Source organism: Sinocyclocheilus rhinocerous, unplaced genomic scaffold (assembly GCF_001515625.1).
Source record: "Sinocyclocheilus rhinocerous isolate Xijiao unplaced genomic scaffold, SAMN03320098_v1.1 scaffold469, whole genome shotgun sequence".
NCBI lineage: Eukaryota > Metazoa > Chordata > Actinopteri > Cypriniformes > Cyprinidae > Sinocyclocheilus > Sinocyclocheilus rhinocerous.
In genome coordinates this window covers 484431-499761 of record NW_015636034.1, presented here as the reverse complement: position 1 = coordinate 499761, position 15331 = coordinate 484431, and the positions used below count along the sequence as shown (strand labels likewise).

Below are 15331 nucleotides of genomic sequence, written 5' to 3'. Positions count from 1 at the left end.
CCTCAATATTCCTTCCTCATTGTCCCTCCAGAAAAGAGCATCTCCTATGCGGAAAATCAAGCCATTCTCCAACAAGACGGCATCAAAAACAACGTAATAACCCTCAGCTGGCATTAGCAATTCTCCAGGATCAACCTTTATCTCCTCATAAGTGAGGAAAGCATTCTTAGTTATGAATGTGCCTTTGTCAGACAGGAGCAAGGCTCGGTGAGGGGTACATGCATCCCATACTATCGACATTCGACTACCAGTTGGCAGGCATAAGGACACATTTTTGTCGCCATATGGTTTCTCTGGGGATGTCCTGTAGAAGACATGTTGACTAGAAGCAACAGATTTTCCATGAAAAGATACTGACTGACTGGTTATGTGAAAATGATGATATTCATTGACACCAAGAAGGCGAGCCTCCCAAAACCTGAAATAAATCATGATTGTGAAAGGTTGCTATACAGATCATTATTGTAAATATATTTATTGAACATCAATAAATATATTTAAAAAGTGAGAAAACGTGGAAAAAGCCTGACTTTGAATAGAAGTGAACCGCATTACCCCTGATTTGTAAAATAACTCTGGCTAGTCTGAGGGAATGAAGACAACTCGATGACTGCAAACTCTCCACCGATTAATGAACACTTAGTAAGATATCTGAAATACTGGAAAGGTACAGAGATTTATTCTCAGGCACTTACAATAATCAATACACAACCAACATTTTACATAGGATTTTTAAGAAGAAGACTTACTACAGAGGGAATCATTGCTGTGTTTTTGATTACAGCCTCATCTGCTCGGTCCGGATCAATGATCCATATTTTGACAGTCTACAGTACACACCAAAAAGCATTATAAACCACATGGTCTTATACAAGTGAACAATTCAACCTGCATGTGACGCAGGTTCACATCTATCAAAGGTTTCTGATTATAGAGTAAAATTCTCACCTGGGGGTCATGTTCAGGTGAATTTCTGATGGACATGGGGGGGAAAAAAACTTGCATATATATTTCTATTCAAAGTATTTCCTCACTTAAGCAATTCTTGACATTTTGTAGTGCAATAAAAGCTGAAAGAAGTTGAGCTGGTTAAAACCTGAGCAAAGGAATAACAGCATACCACGCAAGCCTGAAAAATGAGTCACTTATATAAAGGTGTCGCTCTTCTTCTTTTTCTGTAGACACATCCTGCAATGAAATTATGAAATATTTGAAAATGCTAATTGATGAAAAGAATATGTGAAACCTCATGATATATTTGTGTGTACTTACAGAAACAAGTGGCTTTACAGCTTGAAATCCAGGGGATTTACACCACATAACAGCATGAGGTGACCTTATTGGATCAATTTGTCAAAGAAATAAATTTAAATTTAATCGATTAGACATAAATACATATTAATAAAGCTATACATTAGAAAATTATCATACTTATTAAGTAAATATGTGGATTACCTCTTATTATTCACATCACAACCATCAGGATATTGCCACTCCAAAAAAGAGGATCCTTCGTACTCTAAAAAAATCTGCATGAAACATAATATTTGTGGTTTATTATGTAAATAAAACTACATGCTCGTATTTGGATAAAAGCCTATTTATGTTTTTATATTGGTGGTGAGAAAGCACTTCACTTAGGCGTCAGATGACTAACCTTAAAATCACAATGAACAAGATCATCCCTTACTTACAATAGCAACCACCAAAATATAGTTACAGAAATTAAACAAAACATCAGAAATAAATCGACGAGGATGATTGTAAGGCGAAAGCGGTCTAAAGCAATTGAAGACACTGTATTTCAACTGTGGTATTTTTTTGTGGTAGTGGTTACAATAGTGATTTTTGTAAAAGATTATGTTCACTTACAGTACTGTCTACGATGAATAACTCTTTATCCTCCAAAATCTGCTTGTATCTGATAATAAACAAACAGTAACAGCAATCACAAATAATTTACATATCAATAGCTTAGCTTTGTGACACTAAAAGTGCCCAAAGATCAATGGAGTTTAGTTGGTTAATAATTTACCTCCAAATTCCGACGACAGTTTGAAAATATAAAAATAAAATGTATGTTAACAATACCCCAAATCCCAACATCTTGTTCCACTGTGGTTTTCCCGTTATTTGGTGTAACTAAAAAGGTTGCAAAAGCTAAGGGGGAACCAAAGCGATTAGCTGTAATACTCGCTTTAGGCTTCGGGCGTCGCTGTTTCCTATTGCACAATAACAATAACTGCACAGTCGACGGTTGGAAGTTTACGTTTAAACAAACAAACAAATTATAAATAAATAAATAAATAAATACAGTTGGGAAATGTTGTACAGAGGCCTATATGTTGCTTGTAATATGAGGTAAAACAGTTCTATTTATATAAAAATATATTTTTAAAGCACAGGGTACTTTAATGACTACTGTGTGTATGTGAGTGAAGCGCTGTAAGTTATATGGAGTGGTGTGTGTGTGTGTGTGTGTGTGTGTGAGTGAGAGTGAGTGAGTGAGTGAGGAGGCTCCGCCCTCGGTGTCTGCTCAGGTGAGCGTGTGTCGGAGGAGCATTGCGGAGCTGCAGGGAGAGCAGAGGGGAGACGGTCATGTCAGACAGCGGGAACGCACAGTCGCGGGACGGAGGATCGAGCCGGGTGACATGCTCGAGTGTGGGCAACAAAGTGACCGTGGTGCTCGGAGCACAGTGGGGCGATGAAGGGAAAGGAAAGGTGGTGGACCTGCTGGCCCAGGACGCTGACATGGTCTGCAGATGTCAGGTTGGTTTATGTGAACTGTAGTGTTTGAATATTTGAATATATCCCCGGTGTGCTGTGTAACGTTAGTTGTGATACGCTGTGTACATCATCAACAAGCTTGTTTGTACGGAAATATTCATGGCTGATCAGAGAGTAGCATGTGGAGTACTGAATGCATGTTAAGTGCTGTGAAAGCTCTTGCAGTATGTGATTACAGGACTTGTTTGCAGGCCATTTCTTAGTAAGCAGTTAGCTGCTGTATTATCAAAGCGGAAATGGACATTATAGCTCGCATCTACGCGCTTCCATTATTATCAACTACGCTGCCTGCACGCGAGCGACGTCGATCATAATGCAGCCTACTTGTTTAGCTTCGCTAGCAGTGTACCATGTAACGTTAGGGTGTTTGCAAATGTCACCTTGACTGAATTATGTGATATTAAAGCCAGCGTGATTTCTGAGCGTAGGCCAGCGCAGTGTACGTTAGCCTTGCAATCTTAAAGGGGTCATATGAGTGCTTTTGCTTTCGCCTAGAAACACACAGCGTCTCCTTGACATGGCTGCTTCAACACTAACTGCGGTTACTGACACCATGCCTTCTTTCTTTGCGTGCACATTTGCGGCGGGATTATGCAAATATTTCCACATAGTGGGGTAGATATGTGGGGGCGTGTTAGAATGAGCCGTTTTAGGGGGGCGTGGCAGAGTCTTAACTTTGATAAAGAATATCTCTTTGGTTTTGAGACTTTAGTCTTTGCAACTTCAGGGATCTTATCTATGCACAATCAGCTTGTAACACTCCAAAGAGAAAGGAAAACTTGAAATCGCATCATATGACCCCTTTAAATGACATCTGGCATTTAGCACATCAGTTAATGTTGGAATATCCGGGGTGTTTTGCAAAGGATGTAAACACAGGCGCAGGACTCCTTTGAAGTCTATGACGCCCGAAGGTGTGGTATTTATTTGAGTATTACATTCAAAGCAGATGTTGCAAGTGTTAATAATTAAAATAATAGTTGATTTTACAGAACATTAACCTCCAGCTACTTGATTTTCCACAGTTGTCTCATGTGCCCATGTGTTATAAATGTACACAATCCTGCAGCTCGCTGATTCTTCAGACATGATGTCCTACAACTTTGCTTTAAAAATAGCTACATTTTTTAGCCAATTGCTAGAATGTTTTTTATAGACTAAACACACACACATATACTTTTGTTACTGTGTACACACATATAGTACATACATATACTACTGTTAATGTGAGTTTTCTAATATTGTCTAAAATATTTAATTGGCTAGAAATAGCTCTTTCTGGAGTATTTGCAAAGTAATTGCAAAAAAAATAAAAATGTTCATCATTTATTGATGAAAATGTATGGTAACTGTGTTAAAAGTTTATAGTCCTAAATTGTTTTATTATGTAAAATGCCCCAGGCCGTGTGTGTGTGTCTATATATATATATATATATATATATATATATATCATAAATATTTGTTACAAAATACACATATATTGTTAAGCAGTTGTTCAGAGTACTAAAGAAAGGTTTATGTAGCATATGGCTCCATGTGTCAACATCTCACACTGTCCATCAGAAAGAAACAGGTGTCACTATTTCAGCCTCAAAGCTTTCAAACGCTGCTGTGCTCTCACTTAACATGTACTGCAAAACTGTTAGATATATGATATATATGTATAACAAAAATCATGAAATATGTATGTATGTATGTACTGTATACGTATATGTGTGTGTGTGTGTGTATGCCATGTTTTTCTTTTTAGATTCCCTAAGTAGGGTTAAATGCTTCTATGTTTACACATACATAATTATATAGCATAATGTTTAGATGTTTAGCATAATTTGTCAAGAGAACACTTTTATGGACAAATGGGGAAATGGCACCACACCAGTGGTTGTGTTATGCTAGAGAGCAGTGATAGCAGGCCGCTTTACGCCCCCTGTCACTATGCATGGTATTGATAACAGGTTCACATTGCAAGGATTCTCTCCTAAGAAGTTTGTATTCTGCCAAGGTTGTGACTGCATTAAACAAGACACTCGGTGCTGCACTATGCAAACCGTCGTGTGTGCTGTGCAAATGGATGGGACAGAAAGCAGATAGTGTTGGTCTTTTTATAAAAACAGAGCACTCAGCAGTCTGACTGGTTTTCGTTACAGGCAGATGGAATGGAAAAAAGACCATCATGCTGTTCCATGTCACACCAAATTAATATGTCGGTCCAGAAACCAGAGGATCAAACACAACGCATGACCTCTTATAATAATGCCCTTAACATTTTATTTGCAGATTAACCTCTTTTTATATTGCCTCTTCTCATGTCTGCCTATAAATCTGTTATGTCTGTTAACAAATTGGTTTGTTTCACATTGTAGTATTGTAGGCTTATATTAATCATGTGCTTATTGTTTATGGTTTTCCAGGCATGTGGGAAAACCTGCGTCTCCAGATCTATGATGATAACCAGACGCTATCTTCAGTCTAACCTGTTATACAGGAACGTACTGAGATTTTTGTGAGCTTTATAACCATATAGAGGAGTGTATATGAGCATCCTTTAGTCAAGTTATACTTTTGGTATTACATTTCTTTCTTGGTCTGCCACTGTAACACCAAGTCTGACGAGAATGAAAGGCCATCTGTTGCTCTTACAGATAAGTTCTGTAATCATATAGATTTGCTATATTGACTTTGCAATTGACACAGTTTGCTTCAAAGAATATATCTACTACTAAAATATTTGAACTTAAATGACTTAAAATATCTTGACCATTAATGTCAGCTTGATAATTGAGTCTGTGGAAATCCCTTGACTGCAGTGTTGCAGTGGACATGTTAACTGTGTAATGTGCAGCTGTTTGTTTATCAGTGAGTCTAAGTATGTTGCTTACTGATAATTAAGGTCAAGGTCAAGTTTATTTATATAGCCCTTTAAAACAACATAAATGCTGACCAAAGTGCTGCACAGCATACGAGACAAAAACATCCTCATACAATACAATTTAAATACTAATAAAATAAATCAAAAGAAAACAGAACAAAAATTAATAAAGTTAAAACAAAACAAAACATTACCATGCAAAATAAAACAAAATTAAAGCTAAAATATTATCAAATTAAGCATATGCCTGAGAAAAAAAAAAATGTTTTAAGAGAAGATTTAAATGTGGATAGAGTAGGGGATAGTCTAATAGACAATGGTAGGGAATTCCAGAGCTTTGGACCAAAAACTGAGAAAGCCCTGTCACTTTTGGATTTAAGTAAAGATTTTGGAACATTTAATAACATCTGGGTGGAAGATCTAAGTGTTCTCTCAGAAGAGTAGGAATGGAGAAGATCTGAAATATAAGCAGGGGCAAGACCATGAAGTGATTTAAATACAAATACTAAAACCTTAAAATCAACTTATTAAGGTGCCATTTTTAAACCCAGTGTCATTCAAGTCTCAAATGCTTTATTTGATAACAGGAAGTGTTGTATGATTACATTTTTTTTATCAGCTGATTAATTTCTGTTTTTCTTCTCAGTATTTTTTATAGTTAAAAAGTTTTACACAAAGAAATTATTAGTAATTTTGAAGAATTGGGGCTGACTGGGAATAATGAATTTCTGCAAAGACATTGGTGAAGGAAAACTTAAGTCCATAAAGTCCATGATGACACAAAGAAATAAAGAAAAATGGAGTGCATCTTTAAAGGACTGTTTTGCTGCAGAAAAAGAAAGGTCAGGGAATTTTAAAGCTTGAAATACAGACTTGGATAAGAAAGTATAAGTGAATAAGTGGAAGTAATCCGTTTTTTTTAACAGTATGCTCCGCTCTAAAACTGGTTCATTACCTAGAAGTTGCCCTTTGTGAGTGCAGTTTCTAAAACCTTTTTTTGACTTGGAATGTTTCTTTCATCACCTTAGAGAGGTTTGAGTGCCATCTGTCCTTTCTTGTGAATTTGAGACAGGCTTATAAATTTAAAGCTGCAGTCTGTACGTTTTGCCTCTTTGATTAAAACCTGCAGTTGCAGTTATTTGTGGAATTATTTTCTTAACGTGGGTTGTGCACCGGCACGGCTCCAGCGCGGATGAATCTAATGTTTTGAGGAGTATGTGTGGCTGGCAGTCACCGCACCGGTGTGGATATTCACTGTACTTCAGAATCACAGATTCTACGTCTTGGAAGTATGACCCAAATAAGAATTTTCAACGGATATTGTTATCTGAACAAGTAACAAGTATGGCATTTTGTTCTGACAATCTGAGGAAAAAAGCATTACAATAAATCGCACTACCAATGGTGATTAAATCTAACCATTGGTTAGCTCATATCACATCAAACCGTGCTTTATATAATTACTATTATACTTTGTTCTCAAATTGTTAATGTTAACAACATCAGCATTGCGTGACTACGTGTATGTAGTGTGTATAAGCATTACATGTAGATTTCAATTTCTGTACAGTCTAATCTCTAATACCATTCGAATTTCATATAAAGAAATTCTTTTAACTTAAAAAGCAAATTACTCTTCATTAGTACTGGTTCTCTTTAAAATACAAAATTTGTGTAATCGAACATAGGCAATCTAATCAGATGTACATTTAAAACTGGTATTAAAACTTAAAACTCCATCACTTGTGTTTCATAAACGCATAAAACTTTTTGGATTACAATCCGCCATCAAAATGATAAGTTTAATTATTCCAGCTGCTGTGAGAAAAGGCTATTAACGATCCGCCACCTGCAGCATCCTCATACGCGATAGCTACTAGCCGGGACAACTTCTTTATGTTTACAGACTTGACATAATGACGCAGCGCTCGAATTTCCCGCAAATTCCTACCAGTGCCACTCAAATTAGAAAACATTATTATAAGCTTACCATTGTGAATAGGGTTAAGGTAAGGCGATAGTTTTGAACACTGGCTGGTTATGTACTTGAACATTTTTAACCAAAAAAAGTTACAGACTGCAGCTTTAATAAATGCACACTCTCACTCTCACTCAAGTACTCAAATGTGCACACACTCTTTATTCTGAGAAGCCAACAAAAACCAAACCAGATAGAACATGACAACAGTATAATCTCACCACTGAAAACAGTATTTAATCAATCTATTTCATGGAACTGGTTTGGTACCTTTTTAAGCTACATTTTTAATGCTGATGGATCGTTGTGTCGAATATGCACCCTCTAGCGGCGAAAATTACATATTGTGCCTTTAAGGAATGACAAATAAAATGAAAATTAAACAAATGTAACTCTGCAGAACTCTAATGTGGAATGTTCACCCTTTGCACATTCATTTACAATGTTAATTTCATTGTGCTTTAAGCCTCGAATAAGAATGTAGTAATTTTAGCTCTGCTTAATGCATTTTACCATGTTTAATTCTATTCTGAAGGATACAAGACAAAATTCATACAGAAAATGTGAAATGGATTCCGTCTGGTTTCCTACATGTATCTTGTCTAATTGAGCAATAGAGCTATTCTCACATTAAATCCACACCTAGCAACCAAAATCAGTGTTGTTTACATGCTTCAAATTTTCCATTTCACAACTGCATGTCTAAGCACGTCTATACCATACCATAGTAATGCTTGGGATTGTTGAGATAGTTCACCCAAAAACTTGCTTTCTTCTGTGGAACACGAAAAGATGATATTTGAGGCCCAAACAACATTGGATTGCATTGATTTCCATTGTATGGACAAAAACACTGAGGCATTTCTCAAAACATATTTTACTTTTATGTTCCATGAAGTCAGTCAGTCATAATATTTTGGACGACATGGGTTAGTACTGTAAATAATGACAGAATTTTTGATGTGAACTAACTATCCCAGATTTGTATGTCCTCTTCTCAAGGATTGAAAAGTCTTTGTGTTTCTTCTCTCCTGTAGGGAGGCAACAATGCAGGACACACAGTCGTGGTTGATTCAGTGGAATATGACTTCCACCTTCTACCCAGTGGAATTATTAACCCTATGGTCACTGCCTTCATTGGTGAGTAATATATCAAATTTCCTCCCTCCATTCGGATAAAAAGTTGTGCACATTCTCATGCAACCAGTTCAGCATATAGATCTCAGTCCTTGCTTTGAAAACAACACCACAGCTTCCTGTTGGAGTGTTTGGATGTTGGCCAGCATATCCAGACTAATATAGCTGAGTGCAATCTATGCAGTTTATTTGCAAAGATCCAATTTTGCTAATGGCCATTACTGTTTGGCCTTCTGATTCATATGTCAGCACTGTAGATTAGTATGATGTATTGGAAGTGCTTGATGTTCATAGTACATTAGATTATACAGGTTTCAGAAATCTGTGTTGCAGGGTTTAAGGGTTGATATGTGTGATTTTTATTCACACAAATCATTCCAAATTTATTTTCATTCCAAAACCTGGAATGACACAACTGGGCTTTTCAGACTAAATGGGTAATTCTTTATCTCTTGCTCTATTTTTTTTTTTTTTAAAGAATTCTCACTGTACATTTATAAACTTTGGTTAATGCGATTTTTGCATATTTATGAAGTTAATAATGTTGACTGGACAAGCACACAACTTGCTTGTCCATCTGTGATATTGTCACAACTAAAACGATAACAGCATGACTCAAGAAACAAGTTTCTGTGATTGTACAAAGTGCATGAGTTTGTCTGTGGCTAAACAACTTGCTGTAATATTCCAACACTACATTATTTAACACTTCAGGCCAGGGTGAATTGGACAGTGATGACTGACAGCTCCTCATTTGATTGCAGGTAATGGTGTAGTCATTCACCTGCCGGGTCTCTTCGAGGAAGCTGAGAAGAATGTGCGGAAAGGAAAAGGTTTGTTTAACTGTTTTTGTGCCCTTGGGCTGTATGATTTATTATTAGTGAGTATTCATAGATGTCTAACTGTGAGTTTGCTCGCAGGTCTGGAAGGCTGGGAGAACAGGCTCATCATCTCTGACCGTGCACACATCGGTAGGCTGATGGCTCTCATGACATATAAACACCATCATATCCCAAAATTACATTCACAGCTGCAAACACAGCAAAATGTGGCTTTATATGGTTATAAAGGAAAAACAGTAATATTGTAAAATATTATTACAATTTAAAATGACCGTTTTCTATTTTAATATATTTAGAAATATTACTTATTTGCAATGATGGCAAAACTGAATTGTCTGCATTTTAGTCCAGTCTTCAGGGTCACATGATCCTTCAGAAATCATTATATTATGTTGATTTGCTGCTCAAAAAACATATTTTTATCAGTGTTGAAAAAAAAAAATTTCTGCTGCTTACTATTTTTGTGGAAACTGATACAGTTTTTTTTTCAGTATACTTTGAAAATAAAGTTCAAACCACATTTATTTGAAATAGAAAACTTTTGTAACATAAATGTCTTTACTTTTGATCAGTTTAATGCATCCTTTTGAATGGTAGTGTTGTGTATGTAACTTAAGCCAAATGAATGCATTGATATACATTAAGTACATTGGGTGTTCTGGATTTGGAGATATTTTTTACAACAAAAATGGTCAAGAATTGTTATTTGGTTAAAAAAAAAACATAATACAGTAAGTATTATTACAGTTCTTGCAAGACACGTTATTGATGCCCCTCTAACATACTCGTAATTTTTCTCACAGTAATGTCTGTTTTTTTAAATATGAAATTTATGATCAAATTTTGAAAACCTCCCTATGACACCATATTCATAAAATCCTGAACCTAAATCTTTAACACTGTTCTTTTTATGCCTTGCAAGCACTGCTGTTCCCTTCAGGAACTGCAAATCTAGCTAGCCATAATAGCTTAATATCAATAATAATATTTAATTAATCTATTAAAATGTTGTTTGATGCATCAATACATTTTTACTCATCAGTTTTTGTGTGTGTGTTTGTTATGCTTTGCTTTTAGCTTTTGGGATTTGAAGTAGGCAGATACTGCTCTCAAATGTCACAATCAAAGAGTCCTTTAAAATTAATAATGGTTTGTGTTTGAATTATTAGGCTGATGATACAACTTTTTGAGCAATTTTATCGGGCAACTTTTTTTGAGCAGTGATGCTTGGGCACTTTTCCACTGAGAATGGGTAACAGATTTCTGTCTGGATATTTTAGATTGGTCGTGGGCCCTGTGTCTCACCTGGTTGCCCGTTGACGCCAACATTAACCAAAGTTGCCCAGCAACATTGCACAAAAAGTTGCCCAATGTATCATCAGCCTTATGCTTTTAGACTATTGTTGTAATTCTAGATTCTCAGGAGTGGTTATAATGAAAGGACACAGGATCAATTGTAGTCAACCCAAGTGTTGTTATGGTGACCTGCTGTGGCATGTTGGGTTCAGAGCTCAGAGAGATGAGTTGTCTCACTGTAATGTATACACTCTCCTGCCTCTAGTGTTTGATTTCCATCAAGCTGTGGATGGAATCCAGGAACAGGAGAGGCAACAGCAAGCTGGCAAAAAGTAAAAACCTTGCTTTATGCACACGCATACAACACGCTAGCAACATGTTATGACATGAGTTCATAACAAAAGAAAAAATGCTTTGAGAGATGAACTTTAGTCATGTGTATTGGTGGCTTTTCTAACCGCTCAGGTTGGTCTTAGTAATTGACTTTCGGTCCTAAGTTCTTTTATGTGAAATGTGAAGTTTATATGTATATCTGCAAAAAGAAAACATTTTATACTCTTAATAACATAACATTCAATATATGACAAATAAAAGAAATTAAATATTAAATGTAATATTGGCTAAATCTGTTATTAAATTTAAGAATCTGAAGTTCAGATTAATATTTCATAGTCCCTCTCACATTAAAACATTATGTGAAATTAAAATGTAGTGTACAAATAAATGATTATGTACATCAATAATGATTCATTCAATGGCTTTTAGTTGTACACTACTGTTCAAAAGTTTGTGGTCTGTAAGATTTTTTTTAAAATGTTTTTGAAAGTAGTCTCTTATGCTCACCAAGGCTGCATTTAATTGATTAAAAATACAGTAAAAACAGTAATTTTGTGAAATATTTTTTACTGTTTAAAATAAGTATTTTTTTATTTCAATATATTATAAATGTAATTTTTTCCTGTGATGCAAAGCTGAATTTTCTGCAGTCTTTACTCCAGTCTTCAGTGTCACATGATCCTTTAGATATCATCTTTTAGATATCATATCATATCATACTGGTAAAAAATGTATAGCCTGAATGCACTGTAAGTCGCTTTGGATAAAAGCGTCTGCTAAATGCATAAATTAAGTACATTTAATTAATTAATTAATTTTAATATGCTGATTTGCTGCTCAAGAATCATTTATTATTATCCATGTTGAAAATGTTATTGTCAGTATTCATAATGAAGTTGTGCTCTTTATTATTTTTCTAAAACTGATACAGATTTTCAGGATTCTTTAATGAATAAAAAGCTCAAAAGAACAGCATTTCTTTATTTTAGTAAAGACATTAGAAATGTCTTTACTCTCAGTTTTCATCAGTTTAAAGTGTTGAATAAAAATGTGTATGTAAACAAAATTACACTTAATTTTATACAATATCGTATGTAACAGGTTCACTTCTCTGTCTATATCCACTTAGGGGGCCCTGAATAAGGGTTGCAGACCCCTCTTTTAAAGCAACCAACATGGGGAAAAAAAGTGTCTATATAATGCATGTGAATATCACTCACGAGTCTCACAGAATCATTTATTATTATCCATGTTGAAAATGTTATTGTCAGTATTCATAATGAAGTTGTGCTCTTTATTATTTTTCTAAAACTGATACAGATTTTCAGGATTCTTTAATGAATAAAAAGCTCAAAAGAACAGCATTTCTTTATTTTAGTAAAGACATTAGAAATGTCTTTACTCTCACACATTTGGCCTCGCAGTATAAGTCTATGTACCCTTCACTGGAGATTGATGTGGATGGGGAACTTGAGAAACTCAAGGTGAGAATGTCACACCAGTTAATTCCGTAGGTTAGGTTTACAAGATTTTATAGGACTTGGATAAGAGTTAGAGATGCACAACATATCAGTTATCATATAATGTTAACGTTTTTAAATACATTTATTAATTACTGTATTCATAACAGTAACATCTATTGTGACACATGGACAACAAGGGTTACCACACTTTCTGACATTGTTTTTTCAGACGTATGTAGACAGGATAAAGCCCATGGTGAGAGATGGAGTCTTCTTCATGTATGAGGCGCTACATGGGCCTTCAAAAAAGATTCTGGTGGAAGGTGCCAATGCTGCCTTGCTGGACATAGACTTTGGTGAGTAATGGATACACCGAAACACATTGTACATACCATTCCCAGACCATGTGTAATATAAGATTATGCAATGTGCTAACCAGCTGATTCCCATTTGTGAACTTCTGGGAAGGTCCTCCCATATTAGTTAAGTCCTGTGAACTATCGACAATAATAAGTCTACAAGTCAATAATACAGTCTCACACATTTTATTTGATTTCATGTTATGATTTTTTTATTTATTTATCCATTATTTTAAAATATTATAGTTCCTACTATTTTTATGGTTGAATGATTTACAGTATGTATTGTGTGTACTTAAAAAAAAATTTGACATTGATAGATGTAGATGCTTATTACTCTACATAATAAAAAGAACAGTGTCATTACATTCTCTACAGCTTTACTAACACTTCAGTCACTTTTAAAATCTATTTGTTTAATTAATTGTATTTACATTTTCTTAATATATTATTTTTATCATTTGATTTTTTTTATTATAATAGGTTTAACTTTGATTTAATTTATTTTTCACTATGTAAAAAATCATTTGTCATTTGATTTTAAGCAGTGTTGTGTGCCTCTAACTTTTTACAATTAAATATAGGCGTTGACAGACGCAAAGGTCTATTATTGTACATACAGTCATGAAAATAACCCTGACATTGCCTAAAGCTTCACTAACACTTCACTGGCACGCAGCGCTGATCTGACGCTTTTGTTTAGGGACATATCCGTTCGTGACTTCCTCAAACTGCACCGTGGGAGGGGTGTGTACGGGTCTGGGCATGCCGCCCCAGAACGTGGGTGAAGTCTATGGAGTTGTCAAAGCCTACACCACGAGAGTTGGGATTGGAGCTTTCCCTACAGAACAGAACAACGTAAGCAGCTGCTTAACTTCCTCTTTTGTTTTTGCATTGTTTGGATGAGCTCGCACTACTGTTTATATTCCGGTGCATTCAGTGTTATGAGTGTTTTGGCAGTAATGACCCTGACTTTAGTCGAGCACGATTATTGTTATGGATAGATTTGAACAGGAATAATGAGGCTGGAGGAACAGAGCAGTCAGTAATCTGTCACACTACATGACAGTGAATACATTGTGTATGAGACATTTATGATTTCCTATTCATAATGTGCTTTACAGTGACTTGACACGTGCTTACAAATAATAATAGCAGGCTTTCCAAGATCAAGGAAATCCTGGAACTATTAGGATTCTACAGTGGAAATTAATAAAATTGTGGGAAAGACATGAAGAAGTCTAAATGGTGTAGTTTTTAGTTCAAATTTATGGTCACACTTGTACATAGCAATACATAGTGTCTTTAACCAAATAAAAGTTAAAAGAAAACATATTAAATATTACAGAAATTAAAGGGGTCATATGATGTTGCTAAAAAGAACATTATTTTGTGTATTTGGTGTAATGAAATGTGTTTATGTGGTTTAAGGTTCAAAAAACACATTATTTTCCACATACTGTACATTATTGTTTCTCTTCTATGCCCCGCCTTTTTGAAACGCGTCGATTTTTACAAAGCTCATCGGTCTGAAAAAGCGAGGTGTGCTGTGATTGGCCAGCTATCCAGTGCGTTGACGGTGAAAGCCGGATATCGTCCTCTTTTGGAAGACCAAACAAAGTAGTTTCGCTTTCACAACGAAACACGAAGAGCCTTCACGACATGGCAGCGGCGGCAACAACAATACTACAGCGAGAATAAAAGTTACGCCTTCTTTCTTTGCGTGAACATTTGGGCGGTGTTATGCAAATCTTCCCACATCGTGACGTAGATATGTTCGTAGAAGGCGTAGAAGGTGTGTTAGAACGAGCCGTTTTAGGTAGGCGTGGTTGACTCTTAACTTTTATAAAGAATATCTCTTTGAATTTGAGACTTTAGTCTTTGCAACTTTACAGATCTTCTTTATGCACCAAGAGCTTGTAACACTCCAAAGAGAAAGGAAAAATTGAAATCGCATCATATGACCCCTTTAAATGCAGATGGAGTTACTGCAGGCATTTTTCAATTATAAACACAATGTAAAAACATGCATGTAGACAATAAGTGCATTGTATCATAATTATATTTGAAATGTCAGTACATAGTATGATTTATATTAAAACACATAATATAAAGTCAGTCTAAATATAATTCTACTAGAATTTTTTTTTTCTTCCCTTTATTCAGTTCCATCACACAAAAGCACAATGCAAACAGGGAAACGTTGCACATCTCAAAGCATGCAAAACAAAAACAGCAACAACAAAAACGCAAAATTAATACAA

The 15331-nt window shown here is 35.4% G+C and overlaps 1 protein-coding gene across 1 annotated transcript in view; it reads left to right on the top strand.

The window, feature by feature from the left end:
* The first annotated feature begins 2504 nt into the window (after positions 1-2504).
* The window catches only part of LOC107747588 (adenylosuccinate synthetase isozyme 2-like), a 16135-nt gene continuing 3308 nt past the window's right edge, over positions 2505-15331 (top strand). Inside the window, exons 1-8 of the mRNA XM_016562184.1 lie at positions 2505-2769; positions 8672-8774; positions 9536-9604; positions 9692-9742; positions 11175-11241; positions 12636-12729; positions 12938-13064; positions 13771-13925. Coding sequence (XP_016417670.1) covers positions 2599-2769; positions 8672-8774; positions 9536-9604; positions 9692-9742; positions 11175-11241; positions 12636-12729; positions 12938-13064; positions 13771-13925 — 837 coding nt within the window. The 5' untranslated portion in view covers positions 2505-2598. The remainder of the gene's footprint in view (positions 2770-8671; positions 8775-9535; positions 9605-9691; positions 9743-11174; positions 11242-12635; positions 12730-12937; positions 13065-13770; positions 13926-15331) is intronic.